The following is a 23,541-nucleotide window of genomic DNA, read 5'->3' as shown; positions in this document are numbered from 1 at the left end:
TGCACAGCCCTCCGTAAATTACTCCATAGGGCAGCCAAGAAAAAGAAACGGTGCTGTTCTTTCGTTAGATTCTGTTCAGTGGCGAGGGCTTTTGTTCCTCTTACAAGGCGTTCAGATTTTATTATATTATTTAAAATATAAAAGCAAATGCTGGGGGTGGTGTGGAGCAGATGCAGAGAGACCAATTCTCCCTTTGGGTACATGCTGCATTTGAGAGTAATGAAAATTGAAGCTTGTCTTAAGACTAGCAGAAAACATTTGGCACTGCTAGCACTCTTCCCCTCCGTCAGCAGCTGAGAGGCTCGTGTTCTTTATCCAAGGTCATCGTGTTCTTACAGCAGAGTGGGAGAACGGCTCTGGTATTAATGTGAGAGCTGCACCACGGCTCTTTGACTAAATCACTCACAACAGCAACAAAGACACAAACCTCCCACGCTGCATCAGCAGCCAGCGAGCAAGGCTAATCGGAACCAGCATGGCCGAGAGAGAATCCACAACATTCTGCAGACACTAGGGTCCTAGGCTGGATTTTAACCAGTGACCCAGCATTGGAAGGCTCTATGCGCCTTTACCAACCCCAAGAATGTAATTCCCCTTCCCAATCAAACTAGCTTCTTCTCCAAAGGTACGGAACCTGCCAGCGCCCCACAGCATCTCTGCTAGCCTGCTCAGGCCTAAAGCCTGACATGAACCCGACTAGACCAGTCACCCGAACCTGACCCAACCCTGAGTCATTCGAACCCAACCCTTCCCTTGAACCTCCGTCAGCACTGCTGCTGCCTCGCCCTTGGGGCTCAGCCTGGTGGGGCTTCCTACTCCCCACACCTGGGGCCAGTGATCTGTCTCCAACTGCCTCCTGTCGGGGAAGGGAACGCAGCAGCGGCTGTATGTGCCATGCCTGCTGGCTACCGCCACCTCGCTGTGCTGGGACTCATCAACACTCCACTGCAGACATACCACAGCCAGGTGGTGGTGGCCAGCAGCAGCGGGTCATACAGCCACTGGTGCACTGACCCCACGGGCGGGAGAAGGGGATCAGAGATGCCCTGACCCAAGCCCAAGAGTGTTGGGTTGTGTTCCAGACTCAACCCAAACCTGACCTCTTGATGACAACTGGCAGAGCGCGTAAGGGATACTTACAGTTTTACAGGGATCCCCGGCATCAGGTACATGCATAACTGTTTGCCAAAGGATGGCATGTAAGGTCTCTACTGAGTGCCAGTAGCCCACTGGGAACCATAATCATTGCAAATGCACGTACGGAGGCTAGTTAAGAGGTATTTGTACTGAAAGCTATATTCTTAAGGTATGTAAGTTAAAACAGGTCACCAGAAGGTGAGAAACAGATTTTGGACCGGCAGAGGGGAGTAAATGTTTGTCTTTCTGGCTGGTCATTGTGTATTGCATGTCTAACACTGTAAGTCTATTTGCTTGACTGAGCTTGATGCTACTGAAGAGATTGTAAAGTCGACAAGAAAGGAGCACACAGGAAAAACAGCAGGGAGGATCCTGTTTACAAGTAAAGCCAATAGATCAGTGGTTCCAAACGGGCCGGGCCACCGCGTCCCCCAGCTCCCATTGGCCGGGAATGGTAAAACCGTGGCTACTGGGAGCTGCGAGCAGCCATACCTGTGGACGCTCAGGTAAACAAAGTGTCCCTGAACGAGCCACGAACCAAGTTTGGGAACCACTGCAATAGACTGTAGGTGGTGTAACTTAGGGTGCAGAAAGACACCCTTCACGGAGGAGACAAGCTGAACATGTGACTTGTTTGAGGAAAACAGGCACACAGCCTACGTGGCTGAGAAACGTTGGCTATAAGACAGGACAGTAACTAGCCATGGCGGTCTAGACTCTAGAATGCGGTTATGATTTTATTTTACATTAGGGCTGTCAATCAATTAAAACAATTAATTGCGATGAATCGCTCTGTTAAACAATAATAGAATACCATTTATTTAAATATTTTTGGATGTTTTCTACATTTTCAAATATATTGATTTCAATTACATCAATTTCACGATAGAGATTGCACTAAAGTTCTTGTATGAGGTAAATTGAAAATACTATATCTTTTGTTTATCACTTTTACAGTGCAAATATTTGTAATAAAAATAATAATATAAAGTGAGCAGTGCACACTTTGCATTCTGTATTATAAATTGAAATCAAATAATTGAAAATGTAGAAAAACATCCAAAATATTGAATACATTTCAGTTGGTATTCTATTGTTTAACAGTGGATTAAAACTGCGATTAATTTTTTAACTAAAAAAAATTAATCGTGAGTAAATCGCATCAGTTAACTGCGATTAATCGACAGCCCTATTTTACAGATAACCATTTGCTTCCAAAACTTCTTCTTGTTACTACATGACTATATTTCACTACATAAACTTACTTATTTTCACAACAAAAATATCTCAGTGCTGTGTTAAATGGAGCAGCGATCTGAAGGGACATGGGTAAGCTGGGCAGGACTCTTCTGTGGAAGCAGCATGCCTGTGAATTCTGCAAGTGCCCAGTGGAACAGGGGCTGGTTATGTGAGGGTTGTAATGTGCCTAGCACTAGCCTGTAAAGAGAGTGGGGCCTGCATAGGCCTGGAGGGAAGTGCTTTTGTTGCCCATGGCCAGGGTTGGGGAGCTGACCCTCTGGCACAGATCAGGCTTCCTCATGCTAAGGGCAGGGGGTAGCGAGGTGCCTCACACCCCTGGGTACCCTTAGGCAGTGTCACACTAGCACTTGAAGTCAGGTGTTGTTGGGTTCGGGTCAGGTTAGGTTGCAAGGCTCTAACCCAGCCTATGAAAGGGAAGATAGGAGAGCATCAAAGACACTGAGATGCAGTGGAAGTGAAGTGAACTATTCCTAAAAACTTGGTTCCTTCTTGTTTCCTTCACTCTTCCCTTATCACTCAACATCCAACCTTGGACATGGCCATGGTACAGCGGATAGGGTTGCCAGTGAAAGTGAGTGAGGGTACGGGAGAGCGAGCGACGGAGGGAGAGGGGCTGGAGTAAGTGGGGGCGGTGCCTTGGGGAAGTAGCGGGGCAATGGTGTTCGGTTTTGTGCAATTAGAAAGTTGGCAACCCTAACAGCAGATGAGCCATCCTCTGGCTGGCTAATGTGAAATGAGTGTGGTGGGTCTTAGGCCATGTCCCAATGCACAAGTGTGCACGTCACCATAACCCCCTACCACACTTGAGGCTCTCAACAAAGGTGCCAAGAGACGGGATAAATTATAAATGGTCCACAGCAACTGAACTACCTGCTCAGGCCGAGGAGGTAGTCCCTGCTGGTCATGACTGAGGCATTGCAGCAGGGCAATACATGGAAAGTTTGCACTGGTTCAGCTCATGCTGTACCTGTTCTTGGTGGTGTGTGTACAGATCGCTAGGTGCTCTCACATGGGCCAGTGACTCCATGGAGACCACCAAGGACTTCACTGTTGCCAGGCTGTTGTACACGGAAGGTGCTTCAACACTATGGTGATAGGTGACAGCATAAAACCCAGAGAGAGAGAGAGAGAGATGGGTATAATGAAAAGACCGTCCAGGCTCTGAAGGGCTCACAGCTGAAGTAATGGAAGACTTCAGGCTGTAGGGCTCTCAGTCGGACATAGTTAAAAATTCACACGCAAAGGGGTTATTTTTTTGTTTTGTTTTTTAAACTAGCTGCTGCCTGACTGGATGTATCTGACAATTTATATTTTTCCAGCCATTCATTTTTGGATTTTTAAAAAAGATTATAAATTACAAAATCCCCCGTCGTCTTCGTAGAAAACGCCAGCTCAACCAGCGCTGCACGTGGGGCTGAACTCATGCTGTCTGGGATGACATGTTGTAGGAAGCTTTCTTCAGGGTCTCTAGAAAGAACTGCTCGTCTTCCAAGAAATCCCGGTCCTGCAGAGAAAGATGGGAAGGGCCATCACTGGTTGTGGCTGGACTCCCTGAAGATAGAGTACAGATGCCCACATGCCTGGTAGATAATCACTGTCTTGGGAACTGACATATAAGGGAAGTATCAGAAGCAGTCAAAGCCTAGGCTTTGAGAGGTGAGTGCACCAGCAAGTACAGTTACTTACTTTGTTGTAACTGTGGTTCTCCAAAATGTCTTGTCTGTGTGGATCCCAGTTAAGGATGCATGAGGCACATGTACACCTTGAATGGGATCCATACAGACAACTTGAATAACCTTTCTTTCCTAGATAGGAACATGAGGATTCTAAGGGATCAAAGCAGAATCCCAATTTTGCAGGGGTGTTGGGGGAAGAGCAGGTGAGTGACTGGAGAATCTGGAGGGAGTGGGAATGTCAAAGCACCAGAAGAACGGGGATTAACCACCTTGATATAGCACCTTCCATCTGAGGATCTCAGAAAACTGGGTCTGGAGCGGTACATACACCCCACTCCAGTGGTGAATAAGGCTGTTAACTCGCAGCCCAAGTGGCGCAAGCCAACTAGGAGCTTTGACGATCTGGTTGTCCAAGAATTTATGGCTGTCATTGCTTCTGTTGTTCATCCACTTCTGCTTTAAGTGTATCAGGGAAACACCAGGGTGTCTGTTCTCTAAAATGACCCTTTTGCAGCGCAGCACGGAACAAACAGCTTTACTGCCCAGCAACAACCTTCAGAGAAAAATCCATCCATTGGCAGGTGGCACTGAGCCCTCGCTTGCTCTCTTCCTGGGAGAGTCCGAATGGTTTCAAAGCCAAAGCCAAAGCCCAGCTCAGTAGCAGACCTGATGTTGGGTCCCTTTTACATCTGAGCAAATGCTACGGAACCTCATCTTACCCGCTCGGCTGTGTGCTTCAGCAGCACTAGTCTGGCATACAGCTCAGCGGGTCCCGCTCCTGCTGTGCCCTGGGTGCCCCCCGTACTGCCAGAGTTGTGCCAAGGTAAGTCTATAACAGGAGGGGGGAAATCTGCAAAGAAAGCACAATAGTGCAGAATACACACACGGTTAGAGCAACGTGGGACATCCGTGTATTCTATACAGAGACACTCAGAGGGAGGCAGGGAAGTTGGACCCACTAAGCTTTCCTAGTATTATTGCTGTACCCGTGTTTTCATGTCCTGGGGGAGAATGGCAGTCCCTCTTCCCAGCCTGGGACCTGAGGAAATTGTGGGGATTAATTATAATGATTATGTGGCACTTCTATAGCCTCTTTCATGCAAGGATCCTAGAGCACTTTACAAACATTTAATTAACCCTCTGGAGTAGGCAACTCATTAGTGCCATTTTACAGAAGGGAAAGAGAGAAGTTAACCAATTTTCCCTGTCCAATGCAGCAAGTCAGTGGCGGAGGCAGGAATGGAAACCAGGACTCCTGACTCCAATCCCTTGCTCCGACCACGAGCCCAGCTCCCTCTTGCGAAGAGGTGACTTCAGAACTCGACTCAGGTCTTTATCCTTTGAAAGCCAGAGAGCTGAACCACAGAGATGCCCCACCCGCTCTGTGACACAAAGATGCAGGAGGTGCTGTCCCTTCAGCCTGGTCCACACTTAAAATTAGATCAACCCAGTGATGTCGCTCAGGGCTGCGAAAAATGTCGTGCCCCGAGCACTGTAGTTAGGTCGACTTGACCCCTGGTGTAGACCCGGCTAGGCTGACAGAAGAATTTTTCTGTTGACTTAGCGACTCGCTTTTAGAGAGCTGGATTAACTCCGCTGATGGAAAACCCCCTTCCGTCGATATAGGAAGCGTCTACACTACAGTGTCCCAGCTGCAGTGCCGTAGCTGTGCCACTGTAGCAGCTGTAGTGTAGACATGCCTTTCCTCTCATTTCCTTGCTCACAGGAACACGGGACTGGAGAGGCCTCTTGGGTCATTGAGTCCAGTCGCCTGCTATCACAGGCAACCCCGGCACGTTGTCCTGGTCATACATTTATCAAACTCCACCTGAAAACCAGTTTGGTTTCTTGCCTCCACTCCTCCTATTGGAGACTGTTCCCCAACCCTTCTCCTCTGGTGGTTAGAAACCTGCTTCTAAATTTCCAGCCTCATGGCCAGTTTATTCCAGAGCCAACATTGTCCTTTAGGTTAAATAGCTCTTCTTCCTTTCTGGGCTTCCCCCCTGATGTATTTACAGAGAGCAATCACTGAGAACAACCACTCAAGAGCTGTTCTGTTGGCAGGGGTGAAGGAGCAGCTTACAGTGCGTGCTGGAGAGGCTCTTGGTTTGAGCACCTGGGTGTGGCACCCGGGGCTTGGTCAGGAACTGCACCGGGCTGTTCGGAAGCTCCTCTCGCAGCTGTTCAAGCTGTCTCCTTTGATGAGCCAGGTTCTGGCGCTCCTACCCGGCCCGAGGGGAGAGAGGGAGAAAGGCTGGTTTACTAGGGTCTGGTATGTTGCGGCACACAGAAAAAAAAACGAGAGGGGAAGCGCGAGGATCTGATTGCCTGGTGCAGGTGCTGCTCCTGCTGCCTCAGCCGTTCCAGCCGCTGCTGCACGGTACCCAGCCTCGTCTGATGTTCTGACTCCACCTTCTTCGCCTCTAGCAGGGCTCTCTCCCCCTCCTCGTACTTCTGCGAGGACAGCTGGGGGACACAGCAACACAGAGCGTGAGTGGGGGGCGGTGGAGCAAGGGCGTGACGGCGCCCAGCGGGGAGGAGAAAGAGCCATGTAAGTGCCTCTGGAAACCCCGGCTCATTTTGTGTAGACCACGACATCCTGGACACTCCCATCCTCTGCTTACCCACCACGCTAGTAAGGCAGGTGCAGCAGCAGGGCAAGCTTCCACTAGGCCACCCCATTCATGGGTCTCAACCAGGACCTGGGGGATCTCTCAAGGATCGAGTGGGTTGCTCCATCTCCATGGTTTCTCTGCCAAGGCTTGTCCACTGGGAACTCAAGTGAGACCAAGTTCATTTCATGCAGGCCACCCAACAGCCACCAGATAGGAATGGCTCTTGGTTGCCAGGGACTTGGCCTGGATTTGAATCTGTGACAGAGGTGGAGGGCTCTGTATCCCATCTCCTACCTCCTGAGCCATCTGGGTACTCTCCTCCCCCTCCCCCACTATGGATCAGACACACAGATCCTTGTATTATGAAGCAGGTCTCTGTATCCCTTTTTTGTTTTAAAGTGCTAAATCACTAACAAACATTCATGTAAAGAACCATCGCTCCTGGCTGTTGATTTCTATAGCTCTTCAGCCAGAGATCCCCAAGTGTTTTATCGGGGGGGGGGGGGGGGGGAATATCACTCTCCCCCATCACAGATGGAGAACCAAGGCAGAGAGAGATAATTGAGGTGCCCAAGGTCACCCGCAGGATGTCACTGGAAGAGCGGGGAACTGAAGTCCCATTCTCAAGCCCCTACACCACTGCTGCCTCCACTTCCTGTATGGCCTTTCCTGGATTCTAATGGGGAAGGATTGTGGGTGCATTGACTGCAAGGGGTTAAGAGAGGAGGAGTCAGTCGCCCTTCCTACCTTGCTCATGCTGTCAATCTCCTCTGCCCTCTGTTTGACGTGCAAAGCGGCCGCATTAACCCTTTCCTTCTCGAGTCTCAGCTCCTGCCTCTCTTGCTCCACAGATTCCCTTTCTCTAGCCAGCTGCTCCTCCTTAGCCCTCAGCTCACTGGCCTTGATTTTCAGATCCGCTTGTTCCTAGGAAGAGAGCATCAATGGTGACTCTATATCGGCTCCTCTCCCGAGCACTCAACCCAAGTGCTCAGAGAGATCCGTGATAGAAGAGCCCCCCCAACCCCCTGGCCCACTGGAGGATTGTTCCCTGCTGTACATTTACTAGAGCGCTGGCTTTGTTGTGCAGGGAAGGTCCCCAAGCATTAGCGTTCAGGTTGTTTCCTTCGCCCCGCCCAGACAGAACAACTGGCTCAGGAAACTGGGCCAGTCAGTGGAAGGGTTGGAAGGTTTCCCTTCACCTACGTTATTCAGGGCTCCATGTCCCCCTACAGAAGACTCCTTCCTACGGCAGGAACACATGCTACAGGCAAAGTGCTGCATTGAGACTGCTGTGCTGCTCAACAACCCCCAGCTAGTGGGGTGGGAGAACACCACGCACTGCACTCCTCCTTTCCCTGCCCTGGCAGCTACGTCCCTGATGCCGAGAACATGCACCAATACTGGTAATTTGTTGGCAGTAATAATATTAGCACTGAATTATTAGTCACCACCCAGTGATTTATAAAATACTCCGACAATCAGATCTGCTCTTACACTGCCATCATCTGTATACTTGGGGGGGAGGGATAGCTCAGTGGTTTGAGCATTGGCCTGCTAAACCCAGGGTTGTGAGTTCAATCCTTGAGGGGGCCACTTGGGGATCTGGGGCAAAATCAGTACTTGGTCCTGCTAGTGAAGGCAGGGGGCTGGACTCGATGACCTTTCAAGGTCCCTTCCAGTTCTAGGAGATGGGATATCTCCATTAATTAAAATTAAATAGAGTGAGAGAGATTTCCTCATGGTGATGCTCAAAGGGGGTGAAGCAGGGACCACACGGAGGTGGGGGGGAGGATGCAGGAAGGAATTTACATCGTTACCATGTGGAATCACTGAGTGGCTGGGGAGGAAACATGTCAGCAAAGCTCTGTCAGTCTGTCCAGCTGTTCTAGCCCATCAGCTGACAAAGCTGAATCCAAGCCCTGAAGGACTGAAACGGGAACATGCTTCGCCGGGGTACCTTTGCCAGGGTCATGATGGCCCCTTCCCTCTGGGAGTCTATCTGCAGGGCGCGGTCGACGTCACGCTCCGTCCGCTCCTTGCTCAGCTTCTGCTGGGTGTGGAACTCCGACCACTCCATGGCGAGCTTTCGACGCTCCTCCGCGCACTTCTGCATGACTGACTTCTGCTCCTCCAGCAAGACGTTCTGCGGGAGCAAAGCATGAGAGATGCAACCAAGTCCTCCAAACCAGAGAGATGTAGGGAAGGTTGGCTTGAGGTCACAGAGAGTACCCCTTCCACCAGGAAGAGTGGAAAAGGGGCGCCTTATGCTGCTCTTCAGACTGAAAAGGATTCCTGCTACTAAGATTCCCACTGCTGCTCCTGGGAACTGGGTATCATTCTTGTACCCAGACAGCAGAACCCCCTTTCTGTACTATGGGGGCAGGGTTTTGCACTGTTCCCACAACACGGCAATGAAGCAGAGGTAGTGACAGTAGATCTCACCACCCTGTGGTTTAAACAGGAGTGCTTTTCAGGAGGGGAGCGTTACAGCAATGGGTTTTAAAAGTACCGAGCGACTAGTACCCTCCACTTGACATTATTTTCCTGCCTTCAGCCACAATCGGTGGCTTTTCTCGCTCACGTGACCTAGTGTGTGTCATTGTTACTCTGTGCAACAACCAATGTCTGCCAAACCCGGACAAGCCTACCACCTTCCTGCTGACTTGTGCCATCCCAACGCCGCCTCTGTCACTCACGCTGTCGATCACTGTGCCGCATCTCTGGGAAGAGCAGATAGGTGCTACCCCAGCAAACATGAAACGCTCCAGGAGCACCTGCGCCTTGCCCAAGAGCAACAAGTGAAGTCTGACAGGCTCACATGCTGGCTTATGGTTCTGATTGAGCAGGAGGGCAAGATATTGCCAAGTTAAGTGTAGGGTATTGTGATGCCTCACTGAAGTCCCAAGTGGTTAATCTCTGAGTGGAACTGCTTCCTGCCCCCAAATCTTCTACTCCTTTTAGGTTAATATCCTTGAGCTATGCTGAATTCTACGTGGATTTATTTCCATCCTGCCCTTTGTCCTCCAGCAAAAGGATTTTTCTCCTGGCCTTGATGCCATCCGAATGAATGCTACATAATGGGAACACTTCCTCCTTGAGACCATCACGTTCATTAAACATCATGACAACACCGGACCTTTGCCCGCTCCAGCTCTTCCCTCTCCATGGTCAGCTGCTGGGTCATCACCCTCCGCTGTTCCTCTAGCGAGCGCTGTAGAGATTCCACTTTGGATTGTTCTGCTGTCACCCTCCAGCGTTCCTAGAGCGCGGAGACGACAGCAGATGGGGGAGAGCAATGCCTGGGTTACGTGAGCCTATGGTACAATCATGCCTTAAATTGAAGCAGATATTTTTCCACCACCACCTCCGTTTTCTTTGACTTCTGGGCAGGGCCTGAGGTTCAGGCCCTGCCCTGATTTTCCCCCCACCAAGCGGGAAGACAGTTTTTCACCTGTGGAAAAAAACTGGCCTCTCACCATGGCTGTCCGCAGGTTGAGGAGAGTTCCCATATTGGATACAGAACATGCAGGCCCCCTCTCCCCCCGTCAGAGCCGTTATCAAACAGAGGCTGAAGACACAGGTTGTCGACCTTGCCTCACCTGCTCCAGGAGACGAGTTTGCTCACTCAGCCTGGCCTCCATTTTAGCGATGACCTCCTGCAGACGGCTCCGCTCCTCCTCCATGTCCCTCTGCTGTTGCATCAGTCTGTCCTGCAGCACTGAGGGGAGAAAAACCACCGTGCAGCAAACTGCAGCCATTCACAGGCTAATCCCACAGTCCAGTGCAAGCCACCATTGTGTCCGTCTTGCAAAAGAGTTGCAGGGCCGGATCCTCAGCTGGTTTAAACCAGTGTCACTCCAATGGTGCTGTGCTGGTTTACAACAGCTGGGAACTGACCCTCAGTCCCAGCTAGCTGGGATTGCTGTCTGGCTACAGGACATTCCCGGGGAGCCGCTTTCAGCACAGAGGATCTTTGGTGCAGTTGTCTTGCTCAGGTACAGCCCTGGACAAGGCAATGTTCTTTTCGGAAAGGTAAGTGCGTAGGAGAGCCACAGATGGGAACATCTGCTGGAGTGGACGGATGATCTTGTGATTAAGACACTGAACAGGGATCTGGGTCCAATTCTCTGCCACAGACTCCATATGTGCTTTTGGGCAAGTCACTTAATCTCTCTCTTTGCCTCAGTTCCCTATGTGTAAATGGGACAGGGATCACCTTGCTCTCTGTTTGTACAGCACCTAGCACAATGGGGCCTGGTCCATGATTAGGGCTCATAGATGCTTCCACAATACACATCTCCTTTTGGACTGTAAATTGTTTGGGGCACTGACTGTGTGTGGGCATACAATGGAGCTCTGATTGAGGTTGGGGCCCCTAACTGCTACTGTAATAAATAACCATGACCGTGATTGCTAGAAAAAATAAAAAGCAGGTACCCCTGAGCTGTTCGTCCCGCTGACGGGCTCCAATCTCGAGCTCCTGTGACGTGTTGTGGTGAGTAGCCTCCACCTTATAAGAGAGGTCACTCAGGTTACTAGAAAACTTCTCCATCTGCTCAATGACGCCGTTCAGAGACCTGCAAGAGGAAGGGGTGGGGCCACAGTTATGTGGTAGCTGCATCGGTTCACACTGGGTTCATGTTTTCAACGTTATCCTCATGTGACAAGGAGCTAGAAAGTTTTACTTTAAAACAAAACCTTAGATTCTGAGCCCAACCTGTGGCTTCCGCAGCAGGTTCCCTGGGCAATAAATATGCACCGCCTTGCCTAGGAGCTTGAGTGGGTACGATAGCTTTGTCCTGAAGCTCTCCTGCTCAGTTAACCCCTCCCCTCGGTAGCAGCAAAGGACAGGAGCTGCTTTTTCTCAGGGGTAAACAAAGCTCATTTATTGACTGACAGAGCTTGAGAGATGGTGAGGGCAATTTACTTGCTGAGCCAGTGGCTTCTGTGCAAACACATCACCAATTTAGGTGTTCTCCCTTTGGTTGGGATCCACCCAACACCCCAGCCCTGCCTTCCCCTGCAGACAGCCCTCTGCTTGGGGACTGTGCCCATAGATTCTGAGGCCAGAAGGGACCACTGTGACCATCTAGTTTGGGTGCGTGAGACTATTCCCCAGCCATCCCACGGAGGGCTGTCAGGTTTATGGTGCTTGCTGTGAGAGAGCATCCCAGCTCTGTAGCAGCTCTGTTTTTCAGAGACTCTCCGAGCCCTGAAGGGAAGAAGCAACCTACTCAGCTGCTTGTTCTTCTGCTTCAGAACCGGAAGAGGAACCCAACCTCCATCACAGTCTATGTGGGGTGGGTGGGGAGCTGAAGGACGAAGGCAAGGAGGCCGTGCTGGGTGGCAGCCGGTACCTGGTATGGGAAGTAGCACTGGTTACCGCGTCAATCTCCTGATCTTTCAGTCGTTTCAACCTCTGTAGCTGCTCTTCATGGTCTTTGCGCATCTCCAGAATGGACGCCCTGTAGGACCCAGAGGGGAGGAGCCCGTTAACCAGGTCTAGTTATTTACATTCCCTGCAGCCTATGCCGCAGTCAGCGCTCAGACACATGGCCCTCGTTGCCACAGCAAGAGCCCAGAGAAACACACAGTGAGAGCTGAACAGGAGCAGCCGGCTGATCTCGGCCCCCGGCTGTGGGCGATGGTGGATGGTCACTGGATAAGCTCGTGGAGACAACTCATTCCTAGAGGAAATCTGCTGATTCCTGCCCAGGCATGAGCAGAGGGGTGGACAGGGGAGAATAATGGGCGGGAACCCCAAAGGACCCTACGCAGGTGCAAGTCCCTGTGCCCTGCAGTGACAGTCCCACGCGTACCTGCCAGGTGGAGCCCGTGCTCAGAGGCCTGCTGCCTGCCGGGGAGAGTAGCTGAGCCTCCTCACAAGCAGATGCAAATGCTCGTGGCTGAGCTGCGTAACTCAGGAGATCAGGACAAACCTTTAATCACTTCCCACCAGGGCTGGGGTTATTTCACACCGTTGCACTAGCCTGACTTTTCCTGACACCACGATCTCAGCCGGGCCCATTTTCCCATCTGCTCAGACATGGATTCAATATCTTTCCAAGAGCTTCGGCCCCTTCGGGAGGTGAATAATGTTGGACCCCAGATGCCTCCCGCCAGGCTGGCTGTCCCCTCCCCTAGCCCTCCTTACCGCTGCAGCTCCCGCAGCCTCTCCACCTCCTGGACCTTCTCCTGCTCCAGCTCTGCCAGCCTGCGCTGCTGCTGTGCCAGGAGCTCCGACTTGGCCCGCTCTGCGCTTTGGCAGTGGGACAGGTACTGCGCCGCCAGTTCCTCGTTCTCCTGCCGCAGCCTCGCCTCGCGCTGACGGGAAGATTCCTCCATCACCTTCACACGGCTCCTGAGGAGAGACACGGAGGCTGGAGGAGCTGTTTGCACGGTGCCCGCTGGGCTGGGGCACTAATGGGTGGTTCTGATCTGAACTATGACGCGTAGGGGCCAATTTTCAAATGCAGGACCCTAATTTAAGTGCCAGTTTAGGTGCCTGCTGCTGATTTAATAGTAAATAAATAATAATACCCAGCTCTTTATATTTTTGTATATATAGTATGTAGCGCTTTTCATCACTAGATCTCAAAGCACTTCACAAAGGGGATCAAATCCCCTTTTACAGATTGGGAAACTGAGGCACAGAGCTGTGAAGTGTCGTGCTCAGTCACACGGCATGTCAGCAGGAGATCTGGAAGTAGCACCCTGATGCCCGGTCCCCTGCTCCAACTCTAAGCTGGGCCAAGTGCTGTAAGTGGGGCAATACACACCCCAGGAACGCTGTGCATCAGGCAGGACCCTGAGTGCGGGGGCAAAGGTCCATGTCACTGGTGTGCATGGACCTGGGGTGTAGGCCCACAATACCTGTGTGCATTTTCAATGAGCTCCAAGTCTTCCTGATGACGCTGCTGTAGACTCTCCAGGAGCAGCTTCTGTTGATTCCTCTCCAGCTCCAGCTTCCGCACCTGATGTGGAAAGTCACCAAGATGGGCTAAAGAAAACCCTGCTTGGCTGGGGTGAGACACTGTACCCCATGTGACACCCTGGAGCCCATGCTCACCACTTCTATAGGATGAGGATATAGTCTGTACAAAGTATGCCTTGTGAGGTATCATTTGAAAATGCATAATCTACTGCACATCATTGTCATGTTAAAATGTGTGTATCAGCATTGTACATGGAGCTATGAGATTTTACTTAGGATTGTTACTGAAATATACTGTAGTTCTGGGTAACTGGGTACTGTAGTTCTTGATGCCATATGAATTAATGCCACATAATGGGAACAGTTCCTTCTTGAGACCATCACTTTCATTAAACAGACCATTTTCTCAAAGACAAAGGCACACAGGCACGCCAGGCAGGTGCTAAAAGGCCATTACTTGTTCAATTAGAAATTCACCAGCAGGGGAATTATAAACAAAGTATTTACAGTTCATCTGAAGGACAGCGGGCAGGGCACATATGTAATAGAACTGCATGGCTCCATGTCCCAGTGTAACCCACACACCTCCTGGGTGTGGTGTTCTGTCCCATCTAGTGACACCGAGACCACTTAGAGAGAGAGGGAGAGAAAATGAGTCTGCTCTAGAGCCTTAGATAATAGCCAGTTGGCTTTTAGCTCATGCGGTAGAGGCTCGTGCACTAAGCTCCAGAGGTCCCAGGTTCAATCCCGCCCGCCGACGACCAGGGTTACACCCTCAAGGACTTTTCCAGTGAAAAGGGTCAGGATATAAGAAGGGGGCGAAAAAAGCCATCTGGCCACCTCTCCTCCCTCATCTCTACTCATGGCAGCAAGATCATTTGAAAGACAAAGAACCATCATTGAACTGGGGGGAGTGGTCCAAACTGGAAAGCTTCCCAGTCAGCATGGACTGCTGAAAGTTTTGGGTCAGAGAAATCCTTTTGCTTTCAAATCTGATTTAACTTGGTAACATTTAGGTCAGAAAATAGCTTGCGTATTTCTCTTTTATTTCTTTTGTAACCAGTTCTGACTTTTATGCCTTTACCGCTTATACTCACTTAAAATCTCTCTCTCTCTCTTTAGTTAATAAACTTGTTTTATTTATTTTATTACCTAAACCAGCGTGTTTTGATTGAAGTGCTTGGGGAATCTCTACTCAGGTTAACAAAGGCTGGTGCATAATCATTCCCGTTGATGGAATAACAGACTTTTCACGAGCTTGCACTGTTTGGGGGTGGGGGGTCCTGAGCAGTGCCAGACGCACATTCCTGGGGCACAAGGCTGGGGAATTTGCTCTGTGTGTAGTTCGTGAGTGGCTGGGAGAGCATTCCTGCTAATGGCTGCGTGAGAGCAGAGCCTGGAGCGGCTGCTTGTCACTAGCAAAGCAGCGTAAAAGGCACCCTGGGCTGGAGAGTTAAAGGGACCCAGTGGTTCAACAGTCCAGACTGTACCCTCGGGGATGACAGCCGGCTTGCAGTCAGGCCCCCGCAGAGCAAACCAGTGCACATGGAGGATGTCAGCATTCACCCTTAGTGCAGGGGTAGCTCACGGGCTGGCAGCCAGCCAGTGTGCACAGAAAGCAGGAATCTTGAGGCTTTACTACGAGGGGTGTGGCTAGAACATCTCTGTGAGCCCTCCCTGTGGCCCTCAGCAGACAGACCCTCTGTTACCTACTCAGTTCCTCTCTCTGGGCAGGGATGAACCATGTCTCTGGCACCCCGAATCCTGCTGCCCTTTGGAGCCCAGGTATTTCCTTCCTAACTGTTCCTATCACAGCCCAGTATGATCACTCCTAGCTTGGCCCCAGTGGGAAGACTGGTGCGAATACAGAGACCAATCCTGCCTCTGCCCTCAGCCCAGCAGGCTGGGTCCCTCACCTGGCTCTCCAGCTCGGCGAGGCGAGTCTGGGCACTCAGCAGCTCCACCTGGTGCCCTGCCGCATTCTCCCTCAGCTGTGCCCGCAAAGCCACCAGCCTCTTCTCGTACTCACTGGCATTCAGCAAGCTCAGGGCCAGGGGCTTGGCCTCCAGGAGCTGCAAGGGGAGAGCATCGAGGGGTGGGGAGACAAAACCAAGCCCTTTTAGAATGAAGAGTGGCAGAAGCACCCTATCAGCCCAGCAGGATGCAGTGTCATCCTCTGCAGAAGCCACGCCCTGTCCTCACCTGCTGCGGCAGTAGAACCTGCTGGAGAGGAGCCCCAGACACGGCAACCTGCAATGAAACAAGGAAAAGCTCAGCCACCTTCTCCTCTTAAAGACCTCCACCCCTGTGGGGAACTTCTTAACTCTATTGAACCTGGGAAACCCCTACAATGGCTGCCATTAATTCTGGTCCTACTTTGCGCCCCTCCTCTAGGCTTGCCAATCCTTCTCTGATCTTACCCCGCTGCACATCTGGATCCTTTCTCCCAGAAGAATACCTCTGTATGAAACCTCCAAAGAGTCCTGTCCCAGAAGGCAGCATGGACAGGACAGGAGACTTCCAACCTGCCCCAGAGCAGGCAATGGAACAGACTCGGTGTTTAGTTTGGTCTTATTGCTTGAGATGGGCTCAGGAGTAATAGGATAAATTCCTTTTAATTAAAGCACACACCCCCACAATGGAGGGCAGGAAATGAAAAGGACCCAGAAGGGCTAGCTTCAGCTTCTCAGTGAGGCTTAAAAGCTAAGTAAGGATTGCGGGACACACTCATTTTTAATAACTTTGATAATTTCCCCCCTTAAATTGCTAAAAAATAAATAAATTTTAAACACACACATACACACCTTTCACCTCAAAACTAAGAAAACCTGGCAATGTAAAACCCAATAATTAGCTAGAATCCAAGTCTCATTATTAATTACTACACTCACACGTGTATTCTGAGCACTTCCAGTCAAGGGCCTCAAAGCATTTTGTAAACACTAATTAAAACCTCACAGGACTCCTGGGAAGGAAGGAAGGGTGTGTTATTTCACCCCTTCTACTGCTGAAGAAACGGAGGCATGGAGAATATGTGACTTGCCCGAGGTGACATTATATAGCCAATCAGTGAGACAGCAGGGAGCAGAACCCAGACTCCCAATTCCCACTTCTACTCCTGCATTTTAGCCACTGAAAAATGACTGTACAGGTAGGGGTGTATTATCCCCAATACACCGTGATCGGTGTTGTAGCATCTCACACCTACCTGAGTTAGTGTGGGAAACCCCAGACCCTCTGGATGTCCTTGGAGAGAAGCTGCAGGTGGTGAAAATTCAACACATTTAACACTCAGACATGGCAGTGGATTTAGGCATTTTCAGTGTAAAGAGCGGTGAGACAGTAGCATTGGAAGCCTGGCAGAAATACATGAAGCCCTTCCACATCTAACCATAGGTGTGCTGCTTCAGCATGAGGAGGACATGCTAATGTCATAAGAGCTCCAGCCACTGAAGCAGTGGGGGGCAGATACTCCAGACTACATGGGCAGAGTGGAGCCAGGAGGGGCTGGAAGGTCCTCTAGGCACTAAAGAAAGATGCATCTTTAATGAAACCCTTGGACCCCACAAGTGCCTCCTTGAATGCTTTATGCACATTCGTCCCTTCACCTGCCTTGCTACATCCCTGCCAAGAAGCTGACTGGGGCAGATTTCTACTCCATGCATATGGACGGACTGACACATGGCAGGTGCTCGATATGCAGCACTGGCCTGATTTTCATCCACACCCCCCCAAATCACTAGGACCCGCAAGTGCCCAGCACGTCTAGGAAATCAGGGTATACTGTACTACTTGCGTCCAAGGACCCAGGCAAGCAGTGCAGGTCCTGGCAGGGTCAGCAAGCTCTCCCCTTCCAACCCAAGGGCCACCATTTCTGCACACCCCCCCCTCGAACTCCTTCCTGCTTGGCCAGCCTCATCATAGTGCTCACCCTCCAGACAGGAGGCAGATTATTGACCTCATGCGAGACTGAACCAGCTGTCATCACCCTCCACGCGGAAGCCCAGTGCGTTTCCTCTGTGACATGCCAGCCCTCCGCCAGTACCGAGAGAAAGGGGCATCTGGCTCCCACAGCCTGCACTGCTGCCCTTAAGTCACACAACTGACCACACGCATTTGGTTTGAACCCTTCACGTTATGTGCTCCTTCCAGGCTCCAACCCAACATCACCTGGCCACCTAAATGGGAAATACCTCCCACCCCCATTGGCTTTGATGTCATCCCTTTGACACACGACTGAGGCCACTGTCTGCTACTTCCCGACTGCGTAATGTCCAGCCTCTTTTAATACAGTAGTAACTCAGCGTTACGAACACCAGAGTTACCAACTGACCGGTCAACCACACACCTCATTTGGAATAGGAAGTACATAATTGGGCAGCAGCAGAGACAAAAAAAACCAAAACACAAATACAGCACAGTACTGTGTTAAATGTAAACTACTAAAAAAATAAAGGGAAAGTTAAAAAAAAAAGATTTGACAAGGTAAGGAATCTGTTTCTTGTGCTTATTTCATTTAAATTAAGATGGTTAAAAGCAGCATTTTTCTTCTGCATAGTAAAGTTTAAAGGCTGTGTTAAGTCAATGCTCAGTTGTAAACTTTTGAAAGAACCATAATGTTTTGTTCATAGTTACAAACATTTCAAGAGTTACGAACAACCTCCATTCCTGAGGATTTTGTAACTGAGGTTCTACTGTAGATTTCATGGAGAAAAGTTACACATATGAGCCAACAGGGGGCAGTGCTCTGTAACAGCTGGCACGGAGATGGGAATAATGGAGTGGCTGCAGATGGCTGACGGTTACCCATGTCCCCGCGTCCTTGCACTGCATGCTGTGTGACAGGGGGTGGGTAGGACAATGAGGGTATGTCTTCACAGCAACTAGACACCTGCGGCTGGCCCGTGCCAGCCACCTTGGCTCAGGCTGTGCGGCTGTTTCATTGCAGGATCCTAGAGCCTGGACTCCAGCCACAGCCCAGATGTCTACACAGCATTGACACAGCCCTGCAGCCCAAGCCCTGCGAGCCTGAATCGACTGGCACAGGGCAGCCGTGGGTTTTTCTTTGCTATGTAGACATACCCTAAGGGGCTAACGCCAGGATGCAAAGCGGCGAAGGGATGAGGTTGAATGTTTAGGTGGGGTAATCCAAGGAGGTGAGGGGACTGTGGAAGTGGAGGATGAAGAGCAGAGGTGACTGAGGAAGGCTGAGGACTAGTTATCGTACTGCTAGCGTGTCAAGGAAAGCATGGCTGCACAGGTCTGGCCCTTCCTCAACACCAGAGAAGCCATGGAAAGAACCTATGCCAGACACTAAACTAGCACCCATGGGCTGTAATTGGAGAGGACTCTGTCCACACTCAGAGCATGTGGGGGTGGCAGGGGGCGGAGACCTGTCAGGATCTGACCCCTTCCCATTGAGACAGAGAGAGAATACGAACATGTGATCAGCCACACATCCATCTACCATTCATTTGTGGGACAAGCCTCAAAGGTCCCTACAGACATCACAGCAAATATGTTAGGGCTTTTTGGATTTTGTAATGAGACCTTTTTGATACACGACCCGGAAGCCTTGCTAGGCCCATCTTTTCCCCATTTTCATCTCACCTTCAAGGGCAATGATGCAGCGATCATTTCACTTTAAAAGATACAACTTTGTATTCCCCATCCAGGGAGAGAGAGTAGAATTTGGGAATCCTCTAGGTTACACAATGTCTCTCTATGGCTCCTGATCACTCAGCTAGGTGTGTCAACAGTGTGTGTTGCCTCCCCAATAGCTGGGCCGATTTGGGATGTGAAACATACCGGCGTTACTGGTGTCTCCAGGAGGTGCCCCTTTCCTGGACTCAGATGTAAGAGATGAGGCTTGTTTCTGAGTGGTTAGCCATGGAACGGGATACCTGTGGGATGCATAGAGTAGATAAGTAACTAGGAATGCCATTATATCCCCACGGCAGGGCATGTGAAAGAGAGATTAAAGGCGTATTTTCCAGTTAACATGCATCGCTTTTGTAAGAAGAGAGTTTCACAAAACATCCGATCAGCAGTTTTGTACAGCACCAGGCCTACGGATTCCTGCACGTGGAGTCACAAGGGGGTGGTGTTCAAAGGTCAAAAGTTGGAGGTGTCAATCCAAGGTGATTTTTCTTTAAAACATACTGCACCCGATCTCACTGTTCACGCACATCGCAGATTTATAACAATCAAAAGCCACCACAAAGTTCTCTTCCTGCCTACCCTCATGCAGAGTGGACTGACTTAAATAAAAATGATTTAGATAAGTAACCAGGAAATCAAAGCATTTAAAATCATCCATTTATAGCAGGAAACTTTGAATTAATTAATTAATTTTAATTCAAAGTTTTACATTTGTATTTCTTCGTTATTTTCCTAAAGAAAAGCTGATTCTCATTGGTTGGTAACCATTCAAACATATTGAATTGCATAGCTTCACTCTAAATTTGGTGCTTCTTTTTGCCACACAAGAGGATGCCCTATATCTGTACACATGTAGTTAAGCAATTATATAGCTTAAACTTACATTTATTCAGAGAGTCTTCATTTTTACATTTCTTTATTATGTTAGAAAATGGTGAATGATGCATTACTTATTTATTAGCTGATGATTAATTTTTTTTACTTGTGATTTGTATCAAGCTCTGTTTGGATGCAAATTTAAATTTAATTAAAAATGTACAAAACCAGAATTTTAATTGGTTTTAATTTAATAAAATGACCTTAAATGTGCTGGATACATAAGAATTTTTTTTTTTTAATCACAACATATTTTGCATTTCAAACTAACTAATGTATTAAACAAAGCAAGTATTATCTGTATTTAGTGAATTCAATTGATTGTTTCTGGTCACCATGTCCTGCAAGATTTTAGAACTAGTAGATCTCATTGTCTCAACACCTAGTTTTTATTCCTAGATTGAAAGAGGAAAACAAGTTTTCTGTTTTTTCAACTCCCAAAAGTTGAAAGTTTATTAACTTTGAATGAACTAGTCATTGAACTAAACTAGTTAAATAATCTGAAATGAAGAAAATATTCTCTCTGGGCTACACTGCTGTCAAAAGCTGGTTTAGCATTTCAACAAACTCTGGTTCCCTGCGCTTAGCCAGTGACTTCCACCAGTTCAGTGGTCTTTCTTTAAAATTTGACAACAAACATGTACTGCTTAATTATGTTTGTATTTAATGTAAATTATTTTAATAAATTATAATAAGTTTAGGCACTAACATAAATGATCAGTTTCACATTTAATTTTAAATAGGTTTATTTTAAAAAATAAATATGCATTTAACGTAAATCAAAAACATCTGATTTAAGTTTAAAAATCCGATTTAAATAAAAAAAAACTAATTTTTTTTAAATCATTGTTTTTTATTTACCCCGTTTCAACCCCCAACACTCTCATGTCTGACACCATTTTAATTCATTTCAGCAGTTCCTGTTGAAAAGGCAGATTAGCAGGTATAGCTATAGTGAAGTCATACCCTGAGTCTTCCATCCTGGTGGACTTATCTTCTGGGACAGCAGACCACTGAGGTTCTCTCACAGAGGGAGCTGGTTGGCTGAAAACAAGAGTCACTTATATGAAAGAGCAAAGAATATTAATATAAATGGACAGTGAGGGGGGCCACAATCCTCCAGTGTCAGCTACAACTCTATCTTGCAACCTCAAAGACAATGAAGGTCTCCCTTCTGTCAAAAGCAATCTCCTCCTCCTAATAGAGCTATGGAAGTATTCAGCATTCACTTGGTTTGAAACATTTAGGCCTGATCTACACTACAGAGTTAGGTATCAGAGGGGTAGCCATGTTAGTCTGGATCTGTAAAAAGCAACAAAAGAGTCCTCCGGCACCTTATAGACTAAAAAATGTATTGGAGCATAAGCTTTCGTGGGTGAACATTACACTACACTACAACGTTGCTCCCGCCGATGTCAGTTGCCCACTACACCAATTTAATAACTCCACCTCCGCGAGAGTAGTAGTGCTTAGGTCGATGTAGTTAGGTCGATGCAGTGTCAATGTAGACAGTGTTGCTTACATCAGACTGTTCCGGCTGTCAGCCACGGGCACCGAGGCTCTGGCTGTCAGTGCCCCACACTGACAGCCGGAGCAAGCGCTCCTGGTGAGGACACGCACCACCGACCAAAGGAGCTAGTGTGGACATACAAAAACGATTTAATTACTGCGGTGGCTCTGCATCGACGTCGATTAAATCAACTTAATTTCGCAGTGTAGACTTGTCCTTAATTGCAAAGACTGAAGGAGCAAATGCACACAACAGTAAACTGTGACTAAACACTACCAAGATACTTCACTTTTGTCCGACAGGCTCTTCCTAATTACAGCCATCAATCCTGCTTTGGGCAGCACAAGCCATAGCCAATTTGTTCTCAGCCGTAACTCTACGTTCACGAAGATTTTGCCTGGGAATTTCCTTAGTTTTCTTATAATTTTTTCATGCTTGTTGTTAATCTTATTATTTATATTACCATAGCGACTACACTCATATAACTGAAAAAGGGTGGAGGGACTTTGCTTGTAAGTTACAAGCAAAGGCCAAGAGTTATTGAATCAGAAAGAGGCAGAAGAGAAAACAGAATTGGTTTGAATTTTTGGTGGTTTCTGAATCATTGACCCAGGCTTCCCGGAGTAAATCACTGTAGCCTTTACACAGTTACAATGGCAGCCTGCGTAATGTCCCTTGCAGCTGCAATGAAAGGCAGCACGGTCTGGACTCCGCATTGACCTGGAAACTAGGAAGTCCTACGCTTTTATCCCACTTCTATTTCTGTAGGCAAAAATAGTCACATTTGGGTGCCTAAAGTTAGGCCCTTAAAAATGGCCTGATTTTTAGAGGTGCTGAACCCTAGTGACCCCCAGTGAAGCCAGTGGGAGCTGCAGGAGCTCTACACCTCTGAAAAGCAGCCCACTGGCATGTCTTTACCTGGTAACAGTAATGGTGTCCACCTCGTCGTCCTGTCTCAGGGAGCCCGAGGGCCCAGACCTTTTCTCTTTGACCTTCCCCTGCAACTGGGATTTCTTTCGAGACAAGGCGTCATTCAGCCAGCTATCCTCCTCCTCCTCCTCAAGTGGTCTGGGTTTAGCTGCTGCTTCCTCTGCAGCTGACTTTGTCCCAGGAAGGAGCTGGCTGGCTGGGCTGGGCTGCTTGGTGGCTGAGGAGCTGGATGGCGTGTTCAAAGGGGCTGCCGCGGGACTACCTTTGGCGGCGTCCTTGGCTGGAGATGGAGGGTCCAAATCGATGAAGTCCTCATCTTTCAAGCCCAGCCAGTCAGCGCCAGTCTTACTGCCTCGCATGGGGCTCGTGGTGGATGGCGTGGTTGGTTTGGACCTTTGGTCCATTTTCAGTTCATTGATATTCTCTGCTGAAAACCTGCAACGGGAGCGAGAGACAGACACACAACGCTGAGAGTGTTAGGACTTCGGCAGCTCCCTGCTGGGAGGCAGCATGGCCCAGTGATTAGTGTGGCAGACACAGGCAAGCATCATATATAAACACATACCTGACAGATTGTCGTCTTGACTGCAGGCCCTCGGGTGTGGAGGCCAGGGTGGGCTGGTAGGCCCCGAAGGTGAAATCCTCATTGCCCCAAATGGCTTCCTTATCTGTTTAGAGAAGTGGAGACTAAAGTCAGTCCCCAGGAGGCAAGCAGGCTGCATCACCACACACTCACATGCTCTCGCTTTTGTCTGTTGTTTGGGAGTTTCACTGTAATTCGCTTAGGCCCTGCCTACACTAGAAAAGTTGGCTGGTCTAGCTATACTGGTATTGCTATGCTGGCAAACCAGTACAGAACATACCCCATGCCCACACCCTACTGCAACTATCTCTGTACAAGGTATGTCCTGTAAGGTATCATTTGAAGGCTCATAATTTGCT

General features: G+C 49.1%; 1 protein-coding gene across 1 annotated transcript in view; it reads right to left on the bottom strand.

The window, feature by feature from the left end:
* Window positions 1-3,500: 3,500 nt before the first annotated feature.
* FBF1 (Fas binding factor 1) overlaps window positions 3,501-23,541 on the bottom strand; it is a 34,072-nt gene continuing 14,031 nt past the window's right edge. The window contains exons 14-32 of the mRNA XM_065415609.1: window positions 23,165-23,267; window positions 22,588-23,034; window positions 21,126-21,203; window positions 19,431-19,525; window positions 16,831-16,880; window positions 15,825-15,872; window positions 15,539-15,694; window positions 13,562-13,662; window positions 12,843-13,049; window positions 12,046-12,153; window positions 11,126-11,265; window positions 10,288-10,406; window positions 9,825-9,947; window positions 8,646-8,831; window positions 7,436-7,612; window positions 6,402-6,539; window positions 6,157-6,295; window positions 4,793-4,923; window positions 3,501-3,901 (exon numbers count right to left, since the gene is read on the bottom strand). Of these exons, the coding sequence (XP_065271681.1) occupies window positions 3,818-3,901; window positions 4,793-4,923; window positions 6,157-6,295; window positions 6,402-6,539; window positions 7,436-7,612; window positions 8,646-8,831; window positions 9,825-9,947; window positions 10,288-10,406; window positions 11,126-11,265; window positions 12,046-12,153; window positions 12,843-13,049; window positions 13,562-13,662; window positions 15,539-15,694; window positions 15,825-15,872; window positions 16,831-16,880; window positions 19,431-19,525; window positions 21,126-21,203; window positions 22,588-23,034; window positions 23,165-23,267 (2,630 nt within the window). The 3' untranslated portion in view covers window positions 3,501-3,817. The remainder of the gene's footprint in view (window positions 3,902-4,792; window positions 4,924-6,156; window positions 6,296-6,401; window positions 6,540-7,435; window positions 7,613-8,645; window positions 8,832-9,824; window positions 9,948-10,287; window positions 10,407-11,125; window positions 11,266-12,045; window positions 12,154-12,842; window positions 13,050-13,561; window positions 13,663-15,538; window positions 15,695-15,824; window positions 15,873-16,830; window positions 16,881-19,430; window positions 19,526-21,125; window positions 21,204-22,587; window positions 23,035-23,164; window positions 23,268-23,541) is intronic.

The sequence above is a fragment of the Emys orbicularis genome, chromosome 13 (assembly GCF_028017835.1).
Source record: "Emys orbicularis isolate rEmyOrb1 chromosome 13, rEmyOrb1.hap1, whole genome shotgun sequence".
Lineage (NCBI taxonomy): Eukaryota > Metazoa > Chordata > Testudines > Emydidae > Emys > Emys orbicularis.
This window is presented reverse-complemented; position numbering and strand designations above follow the sequence as displayed.